Below are 25,206 nucleotides of genomic sequence, written 5' to 3' on the forward strand. Positions count from 1 at the left end.
AACTTGTTTGTGTTGATTTTGGCGGTCCCTGTGGCCAAAAGCGGTAGCGTTTTGTCGGAATGTAGACTGCATTTCCCATGAGCTCTAGCGCTTATTGTTGTAAAGACGCTTACTGTATCTGGCTCGCGCATCAGGGCTCTAGACTATAACTTTTTTGTGAGCAGTTTTAGGCAAATTACTTTGGAAATGTATTCAAAATACTTTGGAACAGTCCCTAGCTGGACACTCCCGGTTTCACCATTTGGAATCAGCTTGTCTTCACACTGATGGGCTCATTTGCTGTTGCAGGTCACACAGAGATATCAGCAGAAACTAGAGACTTTTGCATATCCGGTTAAAAGTTCCTTGTAGGGGCTTTAAAGGCAAAAATGCCTCCCAAAATATCCCCAAACAAAAGAAAATCTAACATTGTGTCGTAATATAAAACAAGTTATTGCCTTTGTTTGTTGAATTTTACACAGAAGATAAGAAACATAAAAAAATATCAAATATTAAATCGCAGTTGCAATAAAAATAAAATGCAATTAGATCAATTTCCCACATCGTTCAACCCAGAGAGAGACAAATGTTGCATCAGTTCAGTTTTTCAGATTTTAAACCGATTTGAATTTGAATCCACATCCATTCGGAGCACGGAGATCGTCTTATCATCTCAGAGTGAATATTCCCACACTTCCCCCCACTCCCTCTCTCTCTCCCTTTTTCAGGCAGACTCTGAAAAGACGTGTGCACGCCTCCATCACCAGCAGGCTTGTTTACTGTAATTCTCTCTTGTCTCGTCTACCCCTGGAAAGCCTGAGATAAAAACGCAGGTTATCTAAACTGCAGCAGCATCGTGTGCAGGACGAGTCCAGAGGCAGACGAACGAACGCGTTACAGCTGTTTGAAAGTCCTGTCACTGAGAGAAAAAACACTCTGCCGGCTGATTTAGAGTCTGTTCTCTAGTGAGTCCATGATACAGGAAGCTTCTCACCTCTGGACCAGTGTTAGATTAAAGGGATAGTTCACCCAAAATTCAAATTTCACTCATTATCTACTCACCCTCATGTTGACTAAGGGCTGGGAGAGTCCTTCGTGCCTTCTCGGAGTAACGGGGGGTCCGAGCAGCAGTATTTGTCCATATAATGGTTGTGAATTAACCTGTGAATGAACTTTTCTTCGTCCAAAAAGACACACCAAAAAACATCCAAATACCTCCATAGTGCTCGTCTGTAATGTCCCTCTTGTATTGAAGCCCCGACATGAGAAATTGTTCCGAAAAAAATTTAATAAGTCTATATTTTAAGCTTGTTTGTAGCGGAAGCTCCCAGTGTCTCAGTTCACTGCTCTTCCTGTGATTTGCACTGACCGGCGGAACAATTTCTCATGTCGGGGCTTCAATACAAGAGGGACATTACAGACGAGCAGTATGGAGGTATTTGGATGGTTTTTGGTGTGTCTTTTTGGACGAAGAAAAGTGAGCCCCATTCACAACCATTATATGGACAAATACTGCTGCGTGGACCCCCCTGTAACTCCGAAAAGGCACGGAGGACTCTGAAAATTCTCCCAGCCCGTAGTCGACATGAGCGTGAGTAGATAATGAGTGAAATTTGAATTTTGGGTGAACTATCCCTTTAAGCATTTAAACAAGCTACTGTATGAATCCACTCAGATTGATCTCTGTACGTCTTTTCCTATATGTTGTTTTTCTTTTTTTTCTTTCTTTTTTTCCCAGGGCAGGTTGGTGTGATCTGATCTTCGCGCCCCCTCCCTCCTCTCCCCGACTAAACGTTAACACGACAATCAATCAATGAAATCAGCTGCTATTGTGTTTGTTTGGGAGGAAACACGCCGACAGGTCACAGGTCTCTCTGTCTCTCTCTCTGAGTGCTTGTTCGTGTAATTGATTGAAATCGCAAAGGAACGACGTGGGAAAATTGGAAATGCTAAATACATAAAAACCTCATCAGTGTGGCTTGAGACAGACGATGTCACCACCACAGATGTGATCAATACTGATGTAATCTGGATTTTCTCTGTCCCAATCATTTTACATTTTTCAGATTTAAAACGTCTCAATGACATAAAACACAACGCGGCTGAAGCAGCTTCGTTGTGTATTCGTCATAAATGTGCCAGTGGCTTCGATAAAACACTAAAACTAAAAAACATACGAGGCGGTCGTCGGCAGCAGAGGCATGAAAACATAAACACACTGACAGCGACAGTTATTCACTTGTCGAGCATATCTTATTGATTTTTTTTTCAAACATCACTGTACTTCAAGTCTGTGGGGGGCGTTGGACGTTAAAGGACACAGGAATCCTGGGTATAATCCAGATTAAGATGTCCGTAGCTGTAATAAAGCTTTATATAAGATGTTGAATGGAGACTAGTGTTTTAATCATGATCACATCAACCAAATCATGTGTCCACTGCCATGTACAATATATTTAATCCCCTATAATATCTTTAATGCCCTAGGCAACCAGTGGTGCACCTTTTTTATATTGTTTTTATGTAGATGGGCTTTTATATATTGTCATTTTTTCTCAGTTTATCCAAACACCACCACAGGATTTTACTTTTACTCAATTTTCATTGGATGAGTCGTTATTTGTCACTGTTTTCTCCACGTTTTAAACATCTCAACTTATTTACTTTATCTGTACAGCACTTTGTCTAAAAAAAAAAAAGTGCTATATAAATAAAGTGTTTTATTATTATCATTATGTATTTAAACATATTGAGAAGGCTGTAGCTATTGTGTGGATTTATCTAACCTTCATTACCTCGACTTGCTGTCTGCTCAACTCCCTGAAGTTAACATCATAAATATCCAAAAGTTTCAAATGAAGTCACTTTCAAAGTTTAACACTATATTTGTTTTTTCAGTGCCACGATAAAACACAAGTTGTTTTACAGCTTCTTTTTATGGGCTGTTCTTGTTTAACTTACATCTAGTCGATAAATCAGAGCAATTAAAATGTAAACATACTGGCTAGATTAACTTTTTTGTTGTTTCTTACTGATGCTTCATTGCATTTAAATTAGTGAATATAACACTTACCTTTCGTGATGTGTTCAGTAACACACAACCAGAATCATCGGCATCTGTGGAAACGACACAAAACAGACAATTAGCACGTTGACGAGTTATCATCATACTGTGAGTCATTCTGATGCACAATCAGAGATTTCACATATAAACAAGGACGTATCACTGCATCAGTTTTAGCATTTATTCTCCTGGTCACAGTGATTAATAACCCAGAGGTGACAGCTGCTGAGCTGCCCTCGCCTTTCTATAATGCATCAAAAAAACAGATGGTATAAAATCTTCTGTTGTCCTAAATGAAACACAAGTAATACTACTGGTGTGAAGAAGTTGATCTCAGACACAGAGACAAAAGGCTGCAGCGAAAACATTTGGATGTACTGACATATTTAGAGTTTTAACTCTGAACAGTCATTTTCTCACTTGATAAACAACCAGAACTTAATGAAGTGACTTTAAAAAACAGTGTGAAATTTGTTTCTAGTCTTGGAGTTGGCTCACAGCTGCAGACTTTTTAATATTATCGGTGAAATGTAATGCAGGAGGAACTGGAACCCTCCAACTAAAAGATGTTTTTGGGGGGTCGATCAGAGCTGTAACCATATTCCTTTAGTGGGAACATACCTCATAATAATCTATCATGATCAAACAAGAACCTACAATTTAGTGGATCTGAGCCAAGTCTGCTTTGAAATACACAACTTTTACCCAGTGAAGATGATCAATATACACTGTACGACGAGGCAACTGAGGCACAACGTTATAGTGCTGTACAGTATCTATCCTCAAATTCAAATTAATTCTCATAATCACAGCCACAAACTACAGATCTGGACCGACCTGCAGGGGGTTGCATTATGCGTTATGTTATTTTTATCCCAGTTATTCTGTTTTGTGAATCTGAGCCTCTGATTCCCACCTGCGTTTGTGAGTCTGTAACAGAACGACAGAAAACCACAGCTAAATGTTTAAAACTTTGTAGATACAGTAAGTATAACTTCTTTATTATTATTATGGATTATCATTATACAGCAAAATTTACACTTTAGTCTCAAACCACCAAGATAAACCAAACCATTGAACGGAAACTGGCTCCCAGTGAATTTACAAACAACTGGGGACATTTTAATTTAACCATTATTATACTGGAAACGATGAAGACACGTCTTGAACGCAGCCTTGAACCGCAGTTCACCTCAGTTGTCAAACAATACAACAGCATTTACTTTAGTAAAAATCTGAATATTACAAGTTCAAATGCTCGGCGCTTTAATGCTTTAATCTATAGTAACATGGTAATTATAATGTTCTGTATTTGCATTTCAAAGCTTTTTTTTAAACAACAGGGCATTCATTACTGATGGTGAAAGGTCTGAGGGGTAAAAAAAAAAAAAAAAAAGATCACACGTAACAAGCACTCAGGCTGTAAAGAAAAGGAAAAGCCTGAGACCCTTTTTTCTAATAGTGATGAAAATGTCAAGAGGCGAGTCTCTAAATGCTCTCATTGAACAGGGATTGGAAGTTCTCTGCTGATAAGGCTTTAATACACAAGTCTGTGGAGCTGAGGCGAACGTTCAGATAAAAGTACAAAGGTCTGGATTTTCCCAGTGTCGCGAAAAAAAAGGGAAAAGAAAGAAAGAAAGAAAAGGGAAGAGAGGAAAAAAACCTTTTTGTTTAATGATAAAACAATAACATGGTGGGGGGACGAACCTACAGTGATTGAAGGTTTTCAACACTCTTCAGTGCCGTAACTAGCGGGGGCTGTCAGTGTACCCTGCTGACTCTCATAAAACAGTCCGCCACCGCCGTTACGTAACGCAGTTATCACAGTTTACTGCGGGGAGGACGTTATTAGGTTACCATGGGCTTTCCTCCTCTGCTCCGCGTGATGCACTGTGTCGGCTCCGTCTGGAAATCAATCAGCGCTTAACTCCACCCTCCAGCGATGGAAACGCAAGAAACCCCCCACCACCCCACACACACATATTGCACCCCAACCCAACCCAACCTCCCCCTTTAACAAGCCAATAAGCCCCAGGAAAGCGCCAGGATATCGTAATATCAATAATCCAGCCACAAGTGAATGTTAAGGATGTTTGAGTCTGCAGTGAGAGAGGGAGGGAAGGAGAGAGAGGACGGTGGAGGGGCTTTGATCGCCACGCCAAACACCTCGCCATCATAAACCCTGCAGGCAGTGGAGGGAGAAAGAGAGAAAGAGAGAAAGAAAGACAGGCGAGCAGACAGAGAGAGAGTCCCTGCCCCTACCTCTCTATGATGAGACTGTGGCAGGGGGGCACGTGTCATGTGCAGTGGATTTGGTTCATCAAAGCCTCACAATCAAAAAGCACACGGCTGCTGGGCTGATCCGTTCCCACAGGGGCGACGGAGCGCCGGCTCTAATTGCTGTCAGGCTGCAGCCGTAAGGAGATATTCATATATTCATATAAGATTACCTCGCCCCCCCCCCTCACCCTCACCCTCCCCTCCTCTTCCTCCCAACCATCACCTCTTTCTAAATGGCCCCCTGTATGTCTCAATATAGTGTCTGGCTTAAAGTAATCCAGGAGAATTTCAGGGTTTAGGATTATAGAGGGTGGAGGGAGGAAGTGTTCAAATGTGACACCGGCGGCTTGTTTCTCTGCTCCTTGTTTGATCAACGTGGCACCGGAACTGTTGATTATTATTATTATATTCAGTCAGACACAAGTGTTACGTAATCTCAGCGTGGAGAGAGAGTTGTATTATTCTAGTCATTAATGGTTGCAGGCGGAGCGACCGAGTGATGGGAGATGAGATGTTGTATCTGAACAGGCTCATGTCACGTGTCGCTGAGTCGGGGTCCAGCAGCGTCGTTTGAAACAGAATAAATGTCTGGGATGAAAGATAACTGGTCTGATGGTGGAAATATGTGAAACTGTGATATAAAAACACATCTAAAAACCATCTTTACAAACTTTATCTGTCATGTTTTAACTGCTCAGGTTATGTCACTTGGTGAAATCACAATAAAAACCAACACTGGCTTTGTTAAATGGATTAAATCCATATTTATCATCTTAAATTCATATTTGTGGAAGAAACAGATTGACACATAACGATTATATCAAAATAATTGGTTAATTATAAAAAAAATCTACCTGAGTCATGATGTGTTGCAGACGTTTTTTAGACTTCATGGAAATATTTTATGATAACTACGCACTAAATACCCAATTAATCATATATAATGCATAACATTTTCCTACATTTATACTAATTAGCATATAAAGTATAAACACAGTTATAAATGTTTAACTCTGGATCAATAAACTCATCTATAATTTGTCTAATCATGGTATTTTCATACTTAATAAATGATGGAGTCAGTATTTATACAACTACATTAATTACAAAACAATTATTTAGGAGATGTTAGAGGTTCATAAGATCTATAAAGTGTTAATAAACTACTCAGGTGAATATTCAAGTGTGTATTCATTCAAGTGTTACCGACTGCATTAATCCTTCGCCTCATGTTACTTCACTTCACATTAAAATAAGTTCTTTGCAGTGCGTTATTAAGTTTTAAGTATCAGATTGGAAATGGTCGATCCTCAGTCGGGGAATCAGGATTGGTATCAAGTCAAATTAACGCACCCATATAAACAAGTGCACGGTGCTATAAATATATTTTACAATTGTGTGTACTCATTCAGTAACATTCCTCATCAATCACACCCGGAGCAGCTCGGAGCTCAGGGGGAAAAGGTGGATAAGTGGATGTAAAGTGGTTACTTTATCTAATTTTGAGGGAAACTAACGTATTTAGCTTTTGTTTACAGTCGAGATTTGACCATCCCTTTGACAAATTTAGAGTCGCAATCATTTAAAAACAGCACCTGTATCATTGGAAATAAATCAACCTGTGATATTTTGGCAGAAATGGAAAAAAAAAAAAGAAGTAGAATTTAAATTCAGAGGCACGATCGGATTACGAGGCCTGGAGAAAACCCCTGTGACCTTGGCAAACAAGAATGTCCTTGCAAATGTATGAATATTTTAGACGTTGGCTTCTCACTCTGAGGCTCTTTTATCGACCAGAAGAAACTATTTTGTATGAAAATACAATCTGGCGTAGAAGAATTGGCCTGTTTACCAACACAGTCTGCATGATGAGTTGGAGAAACCAGAACCCATTTGCTGCTGCGCTCTTCATGCTTTAAACACTGAAATCTTCCCATGATAAGTGAAGAATGTGCATCGGCCTGTTTCTCTACAGTCAGTTAACTGTGTTTATAAAAACAAACCCCACTCGTTGGGGGGAGGGCTTCAAGGTCAAGCAGTGACCTTGGTCCGAGCCTAAATCGACAAGTTTCCAGAGAGCGAGACAGAGACAGACGGAGAGAGAGAGAGAGGCGTCCGTCTTTCCTCTCGACTTTACCACTTCAGTATTCAGCCCAATTGATTGAACTGAAGTGGAAATGCGCCCAGCACTGGCAGAAATATAATCATGGAATCAATTCTATTTATGGAGAGTGTTTGACGGCTTTATGACAAAGTTCTGTGAAGAGAGAAGAATGGACAAGATCATGTAAAAAAAAAAGAAGATAAAAAACATGAAAAACGAAAGAAACATGGAAGACAAACAAACAGGGTCGCTGTATTAACATCTGACAGCGTTTTCATTGAACCGACCCCATCAATCACTTTGTTTGATCTGAGCCTGTGGCCACTAACACACCGATACTTATTTCAGCAGCTTCCTCCAGTAGCGGATCTGTATCTGTATGTATCAATCAATAACCAATAACACTCTACAGCTGCAGTGGTTGTACATATAGACACAGCAGCACTTTGTACTAAGAGCTCTCTGCTAATTCAGGGGCAGCATTTTAACACGGACAATAAAGGCTCCTTCCAATGCAGTCGGGAAATATGGCTTTCTTTTTTTAACTGGATGCTGAAGGCTGCAATCAGGTCAAGTTGACTCTTCTGTCCAAGATTCCTTATGCAGCAGTGATGATAATAACACTAACAGACAGCGACACTTCCAAATGTTAAGACTGGGTTTCACCTCTGTTAAACAGCTAACGGATGGTGCAACTGGTCAAAAACCTGAAACCTAGGCAACAGGGATGAAGCTGTGTGACATGTGACAGCTGGTGTTTAGCAGGAATAGGCTAACATTTAGCGTGCTAGTCTGATAGATTGGTGTGGGTTACATGCTGTCATTCCGACATCCCACCATTCCAACAACCCTCTCAATATAAGGAAATGTGCGTTACTCAACAGGTGACTCCCTCCTACTTATCTGGACTCTCTCTATCTATCTGGCCTGTCTAGCCTCTACCTGGTCTTTTTGCTAAACTTAACCAACTCCTTTCATCATTGCCTAAACCCAACCAGTGCAAAATCTGTTGGGGAAAAAATACACTATTAAAGGAATTGTCGGAAAGGCAAGATGTTTAAAAAAAGAAAAAAAAATACCGGAATGATGGGACATTTGATAGAAAATTACGGGAAGTGTTGCCATTTAGACAATTAAAGACTTATGTTGGACTGTTGGACTGGTGGGATGTGGGAATGGCGGTTGCCCCCCATTGGTGTGTTAGCGTGCTGAGACTGCAATCTACAGCTGAGGCTAAACCTTTCATCTACATTTGAGCTTACTATGGCAAAAGATGAAAAGTTATGAGATCTATTAGTTTTCACCCTGTGGGGGACATGAATGTGTGAATCAAATGTCATTTTAATTTAGCCAATATTTTATTGTACTGTAGGTGTTTCACTCAAAATCATAAATTTAAAACCATAGGGTGGTACAGGAGGACAAAAAACTCTTGAGGGTTTATAATCTGGAAACCATGAACTTCTGGAGCAGGTGTTGAGATCTTTGACTGTCGGCACCGTAGATACCTGAACCAAATACCAAATTTCATGGCAAACAATCCAATAGTTGTTGCTGTATTTCACCAAAAATGTTAATTCATCTTGTGGAAACTCAGTCGGCTTCATCCTGGAGCTCTGTGTTGAAATATTTTAGCTTAGAGTCGCTACAGTAGTGTGGCCAGAAGGTCACCAGTCTACTGTATACGATCAATATAGAAACAATATAAGAAGAAACGTTTTAACTGTAATTCACATTTATTATGGGCAGGCTAATCATCACTTGACCAGTCATTGTCATTTTGCAGTGATCACACTAATAGCACAACAGGTGGCTGCAGGTGAACTAATTTGTATATGTGACATTTTCTGATGTGCATTTTGTAACTCCTGAAGAAACCATAAAATGGATTTTACATGTAAATAAACAAAACCACAGCAGCAGTGGCAGAATAGGAGCGTTGTTGTAGATAATAATGATTGATCTCCTCTTGTATAATTATCTAAAGTCACTTAAAAACCTACTTCATTCGTATCTAGACTCTTTTTCTACCTGGTTCAATCTTGACTTTCAGCACAAACACATTTTGTCTTACTGGGCATTTCAGCTGAACTACAAACTGAAAAAAAGAAAAGAAAATGAACCTAGAAAGACATGGTACATTGCCAGTAGTTGTTTTGATGTGTTTTTATGGTGAATGGATCATTTACCGCTGATGTTACTTCTCACATTCTCCCCCTCTCTCTCTCACCTTGCTCCAGTCAGTCACATATTTCTGCTTTATTCTAACAACATTGCTGTCACTTCTCTACCTGTGTTTTGTTGTTGATTTTTGGAGAGAAGAACTTATTCGTAGCCGCCATGAAGATTTTGAGTGAAAAGCTCAATTTTGACGATTTAAAATAACATTTATAACGTTTGCGTTTTTCTATCTCCATGAAGTGAGACAACAAGGAAGAGGAATTCAGTGTTTTGATGATGAATCCTCATTTTCCTCTGGATGTCGATGTCACTGTGGTTAAAAAAAAAATACAAATGCAGCTTCGCTTTGGAGGCGGAGCTTGTATTTGGGACAAAAGATTAAAAAAATGCTTCTTAAATAACTCAGCTGTTGGAAGCCATTAGAAAATGTATCTTTAGCTTGGTGCAATTAAATATCCAACAGGCGCAATATCGTAAAGGTCAAGATTGAATACTCTCCCAGAAACCGCGGCTGGCAAGGGACCAGAATTATAAAGCATCCAAAGCGTGACTACGTTTCTCATGAAAGAAGCCACTGTTAAATACAGAGGAAGAAATGAATTAATTATAACAGACAGATGTTTTTGAAATTAGATTTAGGTAGGAGCTGCTGTCTCTGGGTCTGATGTAATCACTGAGCTATTTGGTTTTCCAAACCACTGCTTATTTAGCCAGACAGGATGTGATTAAAAGTCCTGTTCAGAGTCTTACATTGATTTGATATGGTGGACGTATCGCACAGTGGCCTGCTGATGTGGAATAATAGAATAACATAATAATTTGTGACATAAATTAAAAGCAGGAACGGGGGAATGCAAACAGCTAATGACACTGGGATCAAATGCATGTGACAGGCTCAGACTCAGGGTGGTGCAGAGACTGGAGCGAAAACAAAACACACTCATCAACATTCAGCTGTGCTGTCAATGAATAATGCACTGAGAATCTGGGAATAGACACTGTTGGGCATGACAAACACTCTGCACCTGCAGGCAAGAGTTTTGCCTGATGACAACAGCAATAATTCAACATATTACAGCTGTATAGTACAGTGAGAAAGACGAGGTGGCACACAGGTTTAGGGGTTCGTCCCGCACTCGAGGATCAGAGGTGTGAATTGATGGCTCGCCATCAGGTGTAGTTGGTTTATTGCGCAAAGAGGATCTGAATGTATCTGCTGCAAGAAGTTCCTGCTAGTATCTCTGAGCATTTTGGATGCACGAGGACGAAGGTGTTCACACATCTGTCTATGTATTGTTTTTGGCTAAGATAGTTGGTGTTACCTGCAGCGTGACAGTTGTGTTCAGGAAACGTGATGTATGGAAATACTTTAGGCTGTAAACTGTGCAGTGCAAGAAATGTGACATTAAACTTACAGTATATATCATCAAAATACTTGTTTGATTCTTGAACGCGTTAGCAGCATACAAAATATTAATAAAAGAATAAATTATACACAAAAACACAGTCTTGTGTTTTAAGTGTGTGTGTGTGTGTATAATTTATTCTTTCATTAATATTTTGTATGCTGCTGCTAACGCGTTCGCTCCAACAAAGTTTTGTTCCATTTCTTTACAATAACAACAAAATCCATCCATCTTGACAAAACATTCATTCCAACTTTGAATTTCATGATTAATAATGTTGATTGAGAGTTAAGTTACATGTTAAGTGATACAGCATGACGTAAAAGTTTCTGTTTTCTGTTCTGGTTGTTTAATAAATGCTTTTGAAACTGCACTTGGTTTCTATTATTGACCTTGTAATTAAAGACAGTGAAGTTCTCTGACAGCTGAACACTGGTTCAGCTTGTGTTCCCGCTCTTATGGTATAATTTGCGACTAATCAATTTCTTGTTCATAAGATAATGTGATTACTTGAATATTGAAATAAATCCCTAATTTATGACAACATAAACTAATAAATTCCTTAAATTTCATCCCATAACACCCACATTGAAGTTGGAAATTCAACTTAATAGTGATTTGTATCAACTGTAACTTGTAAATAAACATTTGTAATAATGACAAATTAACATTATTATTACAATTACTGTAACATATGACAGTGTTATTATGATTAACATTTGTTTTTCCAACGAATATATAATATAAAATATTAGACTAAAGACTTATGAGTTATTTTTCAGGAGCAGATTTATTTTTTCTGCTCTGGTCTTTGGCACTGTCGTGTTTTAAAAGAGGTTATACAATCACTAATTCTTGAATGCGGATTTCAACAAATCAGACAACAGACTTAGTTGGAAATATCGAAATAAGCTAGACCGAGGGAGGCCAAATTTGTGCAATAAATCGTCAAAGCTTGCAAAAATAGAGTCTATGAACATGAATGCCTCGTCTCTGCCACAGAATGAATTCAGAGTCTAACCTGGCTGAGGGGAAAAAGGTGATTATTGTGTATGGGACTTAGATGAAGAAGGTTTTTGAATTTGGAGCAGATTTTAAAGTTGAATTATTATTGCACAAACATTTCACTCCCTGAGGTTTCAGTGGTACAATAAGAGCTGTAGAGGCATAAGAAGGAGACTGTGTGAATCTGAGCTTTTCATTACAATTATTGTGCATCAAAGTATTTCATTTGGATTTGCTGAGACTTATGTATGTTTCTGTATACACACATTTAAGACCCAATCTCAGGGATCCCACAAAATTCAAAGACTTCCCAAGGACTTTCCAGGCTCAATTCCCTCAAAATTCAAGGACTCGTCATGACATAGTCGGAGATACGGATCAAAGTTAATTACTTGTTACGACACTAGGAGTTTTTATAATGAGAACTTGCAGCTTTACAGCGGCTCAAAGACAATAATTAAAGAGAGAGAGGGAGGCTCGGATGTGTGAACTGTTCTCACTTGTGCCCTGTTGCAGACTGTGTGGTCGACTGCCTCCGCTAATACGGCGCTGCAAAACAGACTAATGCACAAGTTAAAGAGCTGAGAGACGCCGGCACGCCGCCTCTGGGCCGACATTATACAACATACAGAATACAGTATTATAAAGATGCTGCACAACTTATATATATTCATAAAACGGAAAGGTGAAATCCGGCGATCTGATTTGGTTGTTAACTGTGGTATAATGAGCATAAACCACGGCTACTATTCTAAAGCCTTATCACAGCGTAGGCTATCACTCCGCGTCAGGCACGTATGACTGGTATGAATGGAAGTTGTTGTCATGTATCCATGACAACGGACTGTTGCAGTCCGTAGCAAGAGACAGCTGATGTTTTTACGAAAAAATAAAAATGGACTAAAGTAGTTGAATTCACATGTTTAAGGTTAACTTTCACCTCCGGGGAGGGTTAACAATGGTAGAGGGGACTGAGCAGTGACTTTGACCTGAAAAAAAGCGGAGGAAAAGACAAGATGCTAGGGATGAATAAAGTATTCTCTATCTATCTATCTATCCATCTACTTAGAGCTAACGTCTGGAGAGGTGGGACTATTTTTTTCACAGTGAGGCTATTTTATTGAATAATATGTATTTCTGGTTGAATAAAACTACATGAAATTGATTGCGTATCCCTCTTTCATATTGCCTTTATTGATAACCGTTTTATAAAAGCAATATATCACTCCAGTCCGTGGTATATGCTCATTATACCATTCTTCGCGTCGGGCCGAACAACACCCCTTAGCCGTGGTATAATGAGCATATACCACGGCCTGTCGTGATATATTGCTTAAATATAAAAAAACTCAAGTACTCTCAGTGACCCATGTGAATTTATGCCAGCTTACGCCTGTTTCTTTTCCAATCCACAAACTTTAAAGGATTTCAAGGACACACTGGGAGGATCTGAGGAACGTCACCCTGGAGACCGCAGCAGCAGCATCAGCAGCAGTGATTGGTCAGTGTGTGTTTGATGTGGGGCTTGTTGACAGAGCTGGAGATTCACCTGGCCTTGGTTTTCAGTAAAAACTAGACTAATTTATTGTTATTTTGTGCAGCAGTTTCTCTCCCTCCAGGCGCACACAGTTGCTGCTCTATGGGATGGATGTTTAAGTGAAGAAGGCCTTCGTGCTGCAGTTTACGATCCTGCCACGCATGAGAGTGAAGTCAAACGATTCTGATGGAGCCGCTGATTTCATTTCAAGTTTTTTAAGCTCTTGTATTTTCTGGTCTAATGATACCGCTTCCACATCGTGGCCCGGAGGTCTAAGCATCAGCCATCTGTCACACTGGTATGAAAAACTGAAACAAAATGAACAAGTGGTGCAGTGCAAATAAAGAAATGGACAGGCGGGTGGGAGGGTAGGGTGTGTGTGTCCTTATCAGAGGCACAGAGATCAATATTTATGGTAATGAGCTCTGGATATAATCTGTTCTGCTCTGACACTTTATGTTTATGCTTCTTATTTCCGACCCCGACGTTGTTTCCGTCCTCGAACTCTGTCTCTCTCTTGTCCGACGCCGTAAGTGTTACTATGTATGGAGACGTGGTGGTCACCTGTCACATTCAAAGGGAAACGGGCATCTCTCTATCTCTCTCTATCTTGCTTTCTGTCTCTCTTTCTATGCCCGTGCTGCACCTGTGACTGTTGCCATGGCGACGGTAACCTGTTGACCCATTTTTTTGAGGGGGGGGGGGTGGGGCGAGGGGTTTCTGGTGACGGGGTCAAAATCATCTGCACCTGCAGCTGAGGAGCCGTCTGTCAAGTCAACACCTGCCATCATGCAGCTCCGGACGGACGCAGACCTCAGAGGCAGAGCGCCGGAGAAATTAGTTTAAAGGGATAGTTCAACATTTTGGCAAATTGGCCCATTGCCGTAATCCCTATAGTCATAGCAGTAGGTTCGTTACCTTTAATTGTCGGTGCAAGCTATTTTTTAAAGTATTTTTTTGGCTTTTTCATGCCTTTTATTATTAGATAGGACAGTTCAGAGTGTGACAGGAAATGGGAGGCAGAGAGGGGGAAATGACACGCAGGACAGGGCCGTCCGACACGGGACTCGAACCGGGGCCACCTGCAGCGAGGACTATAGCCTCTACACATGGGGCGGGTGCTCTACCAACTGAGCTAAACACCGCCCCGGTGCAAGCTATTTTTTAGAATGGCGGAGCAGAGCCGCGAGCTGCTCAGAGCTACGCTACGGAGGCTCATGGGATTTCTTGGTTTCCCTCATCAAACTCATCAAATACACAATCCATCAACTCCGAAGCGCTCTGGTGGACAAGTTGTGACCTGCACATTCACCACGCTATGAGATAATAACAGAACGTTACCAGACAGAGTTGTTTTAGAGGTAAATTTATGCAAAACCACTGACGCACGTTCCCGTCGGTGGCAGTTTTTCAGCAAGCAGTCTCTGCATTTGCCTCTGAGCAGCTCGCGGCTCTGCTCCGCCGTTCTAAAAATAGCTTGCACCGACAAGTTTGAGATCCACCACGGCTGCACACACACACAGAGATACCTACACCTTTGAAGAAGCCTCATCATGTTATGGCATAAAACATCTCCAAAAAGATGCTGAGATGCAAGGAACAAAAAGATTGATTTGGTGATATTGATCATCACGCCGCAGAGCAGATTATTGACTGGACCAGGTTTATTCAGAAGCAGAAACCAGCCGCTGCTTTAAAATGCGTTTGTTTGTATTTTTGTTTTAAATCCAGGCAAAGCTCATAGTGACACACACTCTCAATTATAATGAGGTAAAGTTGGAGGCTGCACACAGATGAACAATGTGACTGACACTAACTCACATTGTTAGAATTTCACTGTACTAGCTGTATATGTGACTAATAAAGTACCTTTACCTTACCTTTAACTAACTCAGCCCTAAAAGGCCACTTAAGAACTCGAATGCACCACTGTTGTTGCTCATTCTGTCTGATGCTTTAAACTTGAGCATTTTAAAAGACAGGGAAAAAAAGTTTGCATAAAAATGTCTTGACCTTTAATTTCTTTTTTTGCAAGTAAATCCCTTTTTTCCTCTCGTCTCTCTTTTATCTTTTTCAAGATTCTTTATTCAAGATTCTTTATTTGTCACATGCAAAGTTAAAGTGTACACTTACAACAAGCAGTGAAATGAAGTCCTGACTACACCCCCCAGACTGTGCTGTCCCTCATATAAAAACATATTAAAAGAAATTGTAAATATAAATAACATTCGATAGTATGACAACAACAGCAGCAAGTAGGCATTTCAGTATAAAAACATCCAATTAAAAAGCAGCTCAAGTGCAAACCAAAGGGCATAAAGTGCATGGGCAGAAAGGTTAAAAAGATAGGGAGATGATCATGGCATGTTCTGATTCAGGAGCCTGACAGCTTGTGGATAAAAACTTCTTTTCAGTCTCTCAAGTTTACCTTTTCTCCCGTCTCTCCTCCCTTTTCAATCACTTCTCCAGCACATTCTTTCCTTCCCGTCTCTGTCTCCGTCCTTTTCCTTTCATTTGTTATCCCCACCACACACTCTACTCTCTCCTTCTCTCTGTGCACTGACCTGGCCCAGGGCTGATCTGGTTGTCGTAGAGGTGGATGTCATCTCCGCAGGCGATCGGCGAGTCCTCCTGTCCCTCCTCTCGGCCCTCGCTGCCCTCCTCCTGCTCCGCCTCCCGCTGCTCTGGGGACACAACAGCACAGGGTCACCTCCTGGACCTCGGTGGCCCCCCGGGGCCAGCGCAGAAAACTTTTAACTTTTACGATCACCACCAAGTCCCCCAAAAATGTCAACATTCGCTGACTGTGCATGATTTTTGCATTTACCTCGACTCATCAAAATTCAGTGGACAAAAGACTCACCAATTATCAGATTGTAAAAACTCATCTGACAGTGACTCAACCAACCTGATGCTGCAAATAAACACCTGGTGCTGACATAATACGGAAGCCTATGGAGAACTTCATTTAAATCATAATATCATTCGTAAATAGCTTTTAAAATTCTTCAGAATTTCCAATTTGCATTTTCACTTTCATTCACTTGTAAAGGGGTTTATGGCCACGTTAAAATGAAAATGAAAAGCAGTTTGACATTTACAAAGAAAGACCCTGCAACATGGTAGACAATAGGTCTACTTTGAAAAATTGAAATGTAATATAAATATTTTGATCTAATATTTAACATATTGGTGAGCATTGGTGGAGTTTTTCCTCAGTCGATGTGAGGGTCTAAGGGCAGAGGATGTTGTTATGATGCTATGTAAAGCCCTTTGAGACAAACTGTTTGTAAAAACGGGCTATACAAATAAAACTGCCTTGCCAATATTCAGCTCACAGTGAAAATGACATCATATTCTTTGGTAAAATGGAAACAGGACAGAGCTCAAACTTGTGGCTGTGAAAGTAGAAAACACTTCAAATATAAATTCTGCTGCACTGAAGCTACAAATTCTGCTTCACACACGTCTTCAGTCACCACAGATTCAGGATCAGTATCGACCGAATGTGAATTATGTTCAATCAGCCTCTGTTTCCTGATCCACAGTGCAGTGGGTGAGTAACGGCCAGAAAAGTGTTTTTAGCAGGTTGGACCTTTGACCTTCTGGATAATAAAATGTCATTACATCATAATTTTTTATCTTCGTAGACATTCGTGTGAACTGTTGCCACAATTAAAAGTTCTTGAGTTACAGTATGGGCTAAAATACAAGAGACATTTGACCCTTTGACCAATAGACGTGATAATTTATTCTGGATCCCGATGAATGTTGCATATGTGATGAAATTCCCCTCCATATATTGCATTCACAATTAGTGGGCAGATGTCAGCTCACAGTGACCTTGACCTTTGACCTTTGACCATTAACCTCCAAAATCCGTAAGTAAAATAACTCTAAACTCTGAAGTTCAAGAAAACATTTCAGCAAATTTGACCACCAGATGTTCTTCGTGTCGCCCGTCAGAGTAAAAACCGGAGACATGAAGTCCGTCGGTGGTCGTTTCACCGTGGAGACGCATCTTTCATGAATCAGCAGGTAGATGCAGCCAGGTTTTTGTTTTGGTGCGTAATTGTGGGGATTTCGTTTCGGTATAGGCAGCATCACAGGACTGAGCCTGGAGCCTGTTTGTATGACTCATCCTGCAAACCCCCCCCTCACCACCAACCAACCAAACCCCCCCACCTCACTCCTCCTCCCCCTCCTCCTCCTGACACAGCAGCCCCTCAAATCCAATCCTACAGTAACTAGTGAGCTCCCAAATATCATCATCTGGCGATCGGGTTTGATGCGACGAGAACAATATCTCATACTCGTGCTCTTTATCGGCTGACCTTATCCACGAGGAGGGGGAGGAGGAGGAACCCCTCCCCTCCCCGCCCCCCCCCCCCCCCCCCCCCCCCCCCAATTTCAGTTCATTCAGTTTGTCTTGCATCAGGATCATCCCTCAGCACTTGACATTATTTGAACCTCTCTGTGTCGTCACCTCGCCTGCATCCCTCTGTGCCTCAGACTCACCGGCTGGGCTCTGACTTTCAAATCACCTTGGGAGAGAGAGAGGGAGGGAGAGCAGCATCGAAGGCGACGGCGGCGGCAGGAGGAGGAAGAGGAAGAGGAAGAGAAAGAGGAAGAAGAGGAGGAGGAAGAGGAACAAACCCACGACGGTATCAATTTTAGAAAAGTGTTTAAATGCTTGTTACTTATTAATCGATATCCGTCTTCTATTGAACAGTTAAATTCAACGCAGATTGGATTTAAAACAGTCTGGATCTTTTTTCCACAATGTGATTTGAACAATAAATGAAATCAATCCTGCGTCATTTGAATTCAGACGAGCTCCCGAACCAGTGAAGACGAGTGCACGGATCTGATCGAAGCGACGCAGGCCGAGGTGGTTTGATATATATTTAAAAAAAACAGTGAGTGACTGACTGACGTGTTTCCTGCAGCAGCAGCAGCAGCATGAACACAACAAACAGCCGCAGCTCTTCATTAAAGATGTTTTCACTTTCAGGCTTCGTCCTCTCAGGTGCACGTCTGCCTTCACCCACAAGAGGTGAGATGGTTTAATCCGCTGATTATTGTTCTGATTAATTTGTCTATAAAATTCAACAGTAGGTCTTAGGAGATAGTCGGTTAATTGTTTGCACAAATGTAAAACGTGACCACAACATGTTGATTTAGAGGATTTACTGCTTTTCTTTGCATTGATTCAGAGTAAATTAAACATTTTTAGGTGTTTTTCCATAATATCCTGATATTATAACAACAACATTTTAATAGATCGACGGAGAAAACATTAAGTTAATTAACATTTTTCTTCTTCATTTCAAAAAACTTAAGATATTCTATTTACAAAAACATACAAAATGAGAAAACGCCCAAAATAAAGAAGCTGGAAACAGAAAACGTAATTAAAGGAGTTCAGAATAATTTTGCTGCAGTTCTGTTAATTGGTTTCAGCACAAGTTTCAACTGGTTTTAAAGCTTTAGACAGGAACATTAATGGACTTTCATGAGTAATCAAATCCTCTCCAGCTTTAAAGATGAAGGTCACGTCGTGTCGTCTTACACCGTGTGGACATTTCCAGGTTCTAAATCGATGATTACAGCTGAATTACAGGGTTTTAAATCCGAGGTGACCTCGTCTTACCTGAAACTAATGAACCAGCTCCATTAATACAAATAATACAGACACTAAGCTTCCTAAAAACCCACATATTTACCTGCATAACAACCTGTTCAGCCGCCTCGGGACAAGGGATGTTTGAGATTCCTCTTCTGCACACGTTTAAATGTTTCTGTCATTTTTTTCTTTTTTCTTTCTACTCAGATTCAGTCTGACACTAAATGAGCGCGTTAATGGTCGACATGTCTCTGTGACACATCGACCATCAACACGTAGCGAAGGACACGGTGACACAGACACAGGACCACTTCACCTGCTCGACAAGTGCGACAAATAATATTTCCCATGTCACCTTGTTCGCTCGAGTTTGGTCACCGAGTTCCTTGGAGGAGGAAGAGGAGGAGGAGGAGGAGGAGGAGGAGGAGGAGGAGGAGGAGGAGGAGGAGGAGGAGGAGGAGGAGCGTGTGTCCATCCGACGTTCACTAATGAACCTCTGAGATCACAACGGTGGATAATGCTTACTTACCCCACAATAATGTAATTGCGTTTATATGCTGATAAAAGGTTGCCTAATAAAGACGACGGTGATGTGGGGGCTGTGGGGGCTGCAGCGGCAGCGGCGGTGGGGGGCCGTCGGTGAATCTGCTGGGTGAATTGGTGTGTTGCAGGAAGGGGGAATAATTGGCTGGGAGAGACCAACGCGAGCATATTCTGTCCTGACTGCTTGTGCTGCACATACTAATTGGGTGCTTCTCCTTGGCTTGAAGGTAATGAAACTGCCGTTATCATAACAGCCGGAGCAAAGTTCATTATTTATATCCAAATGCAGTGGGGTGTGAGGGCTGGGAGAGCCGACTGAGTCTGTGCCGCAGCTCTAATCTTTAAGTCACATCTTCCACTATTATGGATGTACAGTACTACCACTAATATTTATCGGCGGCAGTTCAAATGAAGAATTCCTCCTCCGCCTCCCTTCTCCTCCATCGCTGCAGCTGCATTTGCAGTTTAGTTCACGCTGCGTCTTCCAGCGCTTTGATTATTTATTGTGATTTGCTTTGTTTTTGCGTGGAGGGGGGGGGAAACCGGCTTAATGTCGAAAAATTAAGCGCACGGATGGTGCATTCACTGTCCTGACGGTGACTCAGACTCACCCATTTCTTGAAAGAAGTATCCATTCTTGGACATCCCAGAGGGAGGCGCCTCTGCAGGAGAGAGAGAGAGAGAAAAACAGAGAAGAAGAAGAAGTCAGTGATCACTGAGGTGGATCTCTGCAACAGTAACAGGCCCTGCAGGGAGCAATTTTCATTTTTGAAATGAGAAACCCGTTATTTGCTATTCTTTTCACGCTGTAATTGTCGGTGTGAGGGATGGTTATAAATAAATAACACTGAATACGAGCCGTGATCAGGCCTTCGTTAGTCATTTAGCGCTGGTGTTTACATGGAAAAAAAAACCCTGCGCACTTACAATGTGAAGGACCTCCTGGATCAATAATTAAACATAATTCAGTTTCTCATTAAAGTATTCGCCCCCTAGTGGCCATTAACAGACACAACAACAAACGTGCTTTTATTAAAGTATAAATCTGGTGATATTCTATATTTTTCTTCACATCGACACATTTTTAAAGCAACACCGAACTGATCCCGATGTGTTATTATTATTGTCTGTGTGTCCAAGGTCTGATGTGTCTTATTCCTCTGAGCCTCGGAGATCGGCTATCGTCCAAAAAAAAACAACTATCACAAACACATCGATGAGTCACACGGCTGCAACTGGGAGATACTGTATGTTCTTTCATACTGTATGACTGTGCGCACATACTCATCACACACACACATTGTAGTTTATTCTGAGTCAATACCACATACACAGTTAATACTCAGTAGACCTTTAAAAAGTGTATCAATCTGCCAATTAAATAGTCCCAGACAAATGCACTATTTACTAAGTGGTGTTTTATAAAAACTACAGTGCCCAGCTGTTTTTTAGAAAATCAAATTATATTTTCCAGACGTAAAAGGTCGGTTTTATTTTTTATTTTTTATTTGCTAAGATGGACGTCATCAGTGGAAACCCCTGACAGACACTATCACATTGTTGGTTTTTATCTTCCAATGTTGATTAAAATATCAAAAATAAAAATAGCACATTGGTAGCCTTATACTTTACATTACCGACTAATTGAATTTAAGTTTTTGGAATAAAAAAAAAAAAAAATCCATCTGGGTCATCAATGATCACGCAGCCTTAAAATCCCTCATTAAAATTCCACAGAGGCCACAGAGGAAATGTTTTCTCGTGCGTAACGATGGTCATAAACTATCACATCTCAAATCCCCTTTGATTGAATGTCGTCGTCCTCAAAGCGCTGCGGGTTTGAAAAACTGTACGATCAAAGTCGCACGACATCGGATGTAAGAAATGAAGAATCATGAAAGTGACACAAGTTAATGATTATTCTCATTGTTGAATTATATGTAAATAATATTTTCTACACTAATTGGACAATAGTGAAAACTCTCAAGTTGTTTCCGGCGCCTTTAACATAAAAACTGAAGAGGAAAAGCAGCTTGAACAATGACAGCAGGATGTTTTGGCTGCAGATGTTCTTAGAGAAAAACTCCCCAGTGCTTTTTTTTTTTGTCCATGACTTCCTCAAAATGTCGACTTGAAAGAAAAAAAAAGATCAATTTTTTATCATCTAAACTGCAGTGGGTCCGTCTTTACAGCATTGTTCGTTTAGTCTACAAGAAGAACGTAGCCTAAACAAAACAACAGTCGGAACATGGTGGAGAGACGGGGCGAATACTAGTCATGAGCTCTCAAGGTGAAGTCAAGGTGAGAGCAACAGTCCAACAAAGACGTTTCCTGTCCAATGATCGATCAAAAAAATGAATCTTTTCAAGTTCATATCTATGTTTTATGTTAAAAAAATACACTTTAATGCATTGTTCAACCTGTTGCTCTGACTGATTCAAACATATTGATACTGTGGTATTGGAACCGAGGCCACACTCCTTCTGTCGGATCATTTCCACACTGATTGATTAATATTTATGAACAGACTTCAATTGGATCCACAGCTCAAAAAAAACCCCAACTTGGGGCGTCTCGGAGGTTCAACCAGAGGGTGAGGAGAGCTCCCTTTAGGCCGTTCAAAGTGTTATCAGTAAAAATGTTCTCATGTTCATTAGGTGGAAGAAAATGTTAACAGGCAGAGATTATATGCAGCACACACACTCTTCTTCATCGGCAGAGGTCTTGACTTTGCTAATACATTCAGTGATAATCCGTGGTGAGTTTCGCTTCCAGGCAAGGCAATCGCTTTGCAATGGCAGGGTGCAGCGATTTTAATTTTTTTTTTGGGAGGAGGATATCACATTTTGGAATTAAACTTAATCTGGTGAAGAGCCGCCACAACTACAAACAAACACAGAGGCAGAATCTAAGAGAACAACGTTTGAGAGTGTTTGTCACGCGGCCGACGACGCTGGCTGCATCCGGATGGTGCACGACGACGCTCGGAGGAGGCGGATGTGGAGGATGGAGGGAGGAGAGAGGAGAGAGAGGGGGAGAGGGGGTACTTTGAAGGTTATTGAGACATTGTGGGCTCGTGCTGCTGAAGGAAGGAAGGGAGGGAGGGAGGGAGGGACACGGGGGTGAGGGAGGGGTGAGGGCGCCGACTGAGCCGCCACGCTGCCAGACTTGAGCGAGGCTTTTTCTTGAGCGCCGTTAAGCCGATATGTTTACATATTCATCCTATAACCGAAGATCAACAACATGTCCTGCAGGTCGTTCCCTGACTCGACTGTTAAAATCACAGCCACTCCCCCCCACAACACACACAGACACACACACACACAAAGAGGACACAAGCAACCACTTTCTGCTAAATGTCACGCGAAGAAAGAAACGAGTGTCTTTCTTTTAACATGTCGAATCTTAACTGACAGAAACTATGTGCAAGTCTAGAAGTAGATGAGGGACGTCACGTACACAATCTCTCTACTTGAGGAGGACAAATAAGACAATTTTAATTTTAATCATGCTAAATATTTGCGCGTTCTCTCGGGGGGTTCGGATACGTTCAAAGTTAAATTTCAGAATAAAAGAACCTGGGATTCATTTATCCCCACAACAATTAGCTTGTTTGATCTACACAGGTAATGACGGAGCCGAGCTGCACACACTTCAACTCTCAAGTATTTTTCTCAACTGACACTTTGACTCTTTACCGGCATGAGTAATGATATGTTGATTTTTTTTTAAACATTCTGCCTGCAGACCAAACGTCCCCTGTGGAAACACAGACCATTTTTTAAAAAGAAGAATAACTTGACATTTAGGGAAATATGCACATTTGCTTTTCTCGCTGAATATTTGATGAGATGAGCGATGCCACTCGACACTGCGCCGTCTCTACGGGAAATATGGAGATGCTGCCGATAGCTTAGCTTAGCACAGGCACCGGAGGAAAACTAAAAGCTCAATAATAAACACTTAATATACAGTAGAGTTGCACAGAGGTAACATCTGTATCACCATCTGGTTGTGGATTTAAACTGGAGGTGGATAGGACCTGCATGTTAGCAATTGGATGTTGCAATAACTATTGTTTCTAGACGAGAACTGATGTAATCTATATATACGATTATGTTAATTCTGATAATACAGAGATCTTCAATGTATCAAACTATACGTATTCAATATATATAAAAATTAAATATATCTTCTACCTTCTTTTACTGCACTTTTCATAAGTTTTTTGTCTCTTTTAAACTTTAACATTTTATTTTTTGCCCTAAGCTGGAGAAACTTACAGTATTGCAGCAGCCAAAGTGATATATAGAGCACAAATAGTATTAAATACAGCAAGAAAGCTAAAAAAAAAAGAAAAAAAAAAGATACAGAATCAAAAAATCTTCATAAAATTCTTAGGAAATTTCATGATTAACTTCAATATTATGTACGAAATGAAGCCACTTTTGAATGGGTTTTATTCCTCAATGGATGGAAATGGCGCAGAACATAAAAATGGGTTTTCCTTTAAATAAAGTTGAGTAAATTCAGATGCGTAAATATTTGGATCCATCTTTTTATCAGTGTCTTTCTGACAACATATTTGGAGTCGCTCACACCCCTGTGATACGGTCTTACAGTATTTGTTTAATGTGAACATAAACCAAACGAGGGGAGTTGTGTGTCTGACTATTTCTTGGCCGGTCGCTCTGACTCGCAGGAGTTTTGCCTTCACCTTTAACACCAGCCAAGAAATAGTCAGATCCACCAGACTCCTTTAAAATGACAGATTGTTTTACTTTTTATACAACAACACATACAAAGTGTTGTTGAGTTAGTGGGCTGGGAAACCCCCTCCATCTCTCTCTGTCTGGATGCTAAGCTAAGCTACAGTACAGTCAGTTAATGGGTTTCACTGTTGCTGGGTGTATGATGGAGAAGAGAGAAAACCCCCTCGTTGCTCTCTTTTTCAAAAACAAACTGAGCCGAGATGGAAAACATTGATTTATTAGACCCATGTAACGACCTTGGAGGCCGTCGCTCTCACTGGCTGCTAATGGAGAAAGAGTTTTTAAATGTCACAGACCTCGACTGTGGGAGAGCTCCACCACTAAATGGCTGCACGCTCTTAATTTGAGCTGGGAGTTCTTTACTTGACGCTTGTGTTGTTTGTTTTTTTGTTTTTTTACGTCTCTCCTGTCACACTACAGGAGGAAAAACATCTACATCAAGATCCATTTCCATAGAAAATGTGTGATGCCTCCATCTGTCAAAAAAATGCCACCAGGTGACTTTTATGAAAACACGACGTTTAAACTTCTGCAGGAGAAATTTAGTGAAACCAACCAACAAACACAAAAAAAACTCCCCAGTGGTGTATATGTTTTCCTTGTTCCTCTTCTTCCACCTGCCTTCCTCAAATAAAGAAATACAATTCAGTTTCCTCGTTTGAGAGCTGCCGTGTTCGTGTTGTGGCACAAACAAGTGGGAGCATTTCCC

The 25,206-nt window shown here is 40.8% G+C and overlaps 1 protein-coding gene across 2 annotated transcripts in view; it reads right to left on the reverse strand.

Moving 5' to 3' along the window:
- Positions 1-25,206, reverse strand: part of slc4a11 (solute carrier family 4 member 11) — a 115,248-nt gene that overhangs the window by 68,065 nt on the left and 21,977 nt on the right. The window contains exons 2-4 of one of the 2 annotated variants that reach the window (XM_083998416.1): positions 20,337-20,387; positions 16,121-16,240; positions 3,053-3,096 (exon numbers count right to left, since the gene is read on the reverse strand). In XM_083998416.1, coding sequence (XP_083854542.1) covers positions 3,053-3,096; positions 16,121-16,240; positions 20,337-20,387 — 215 coding nt within the window. The remainder of the gene's footprint in view (positions 1-3,052; positions 3,097-16,120; positions 16,241-20,336; positions 20,388-25,206) is intronic. The other variant, XM_083998417.1, reaches the window with a different exon arrangement.

Source organism: Trachurus trachurus (assembly GCF_905171665.1).
Source record: "Trachurus trachurus genome assembly, chromosome: 22".
Lineage (NCBI taxonomy): Eukaryota > Metazoa > Chordata > Actinopteri > Carangiformes > Carangidae > Trachurus > Trachurus trachurus.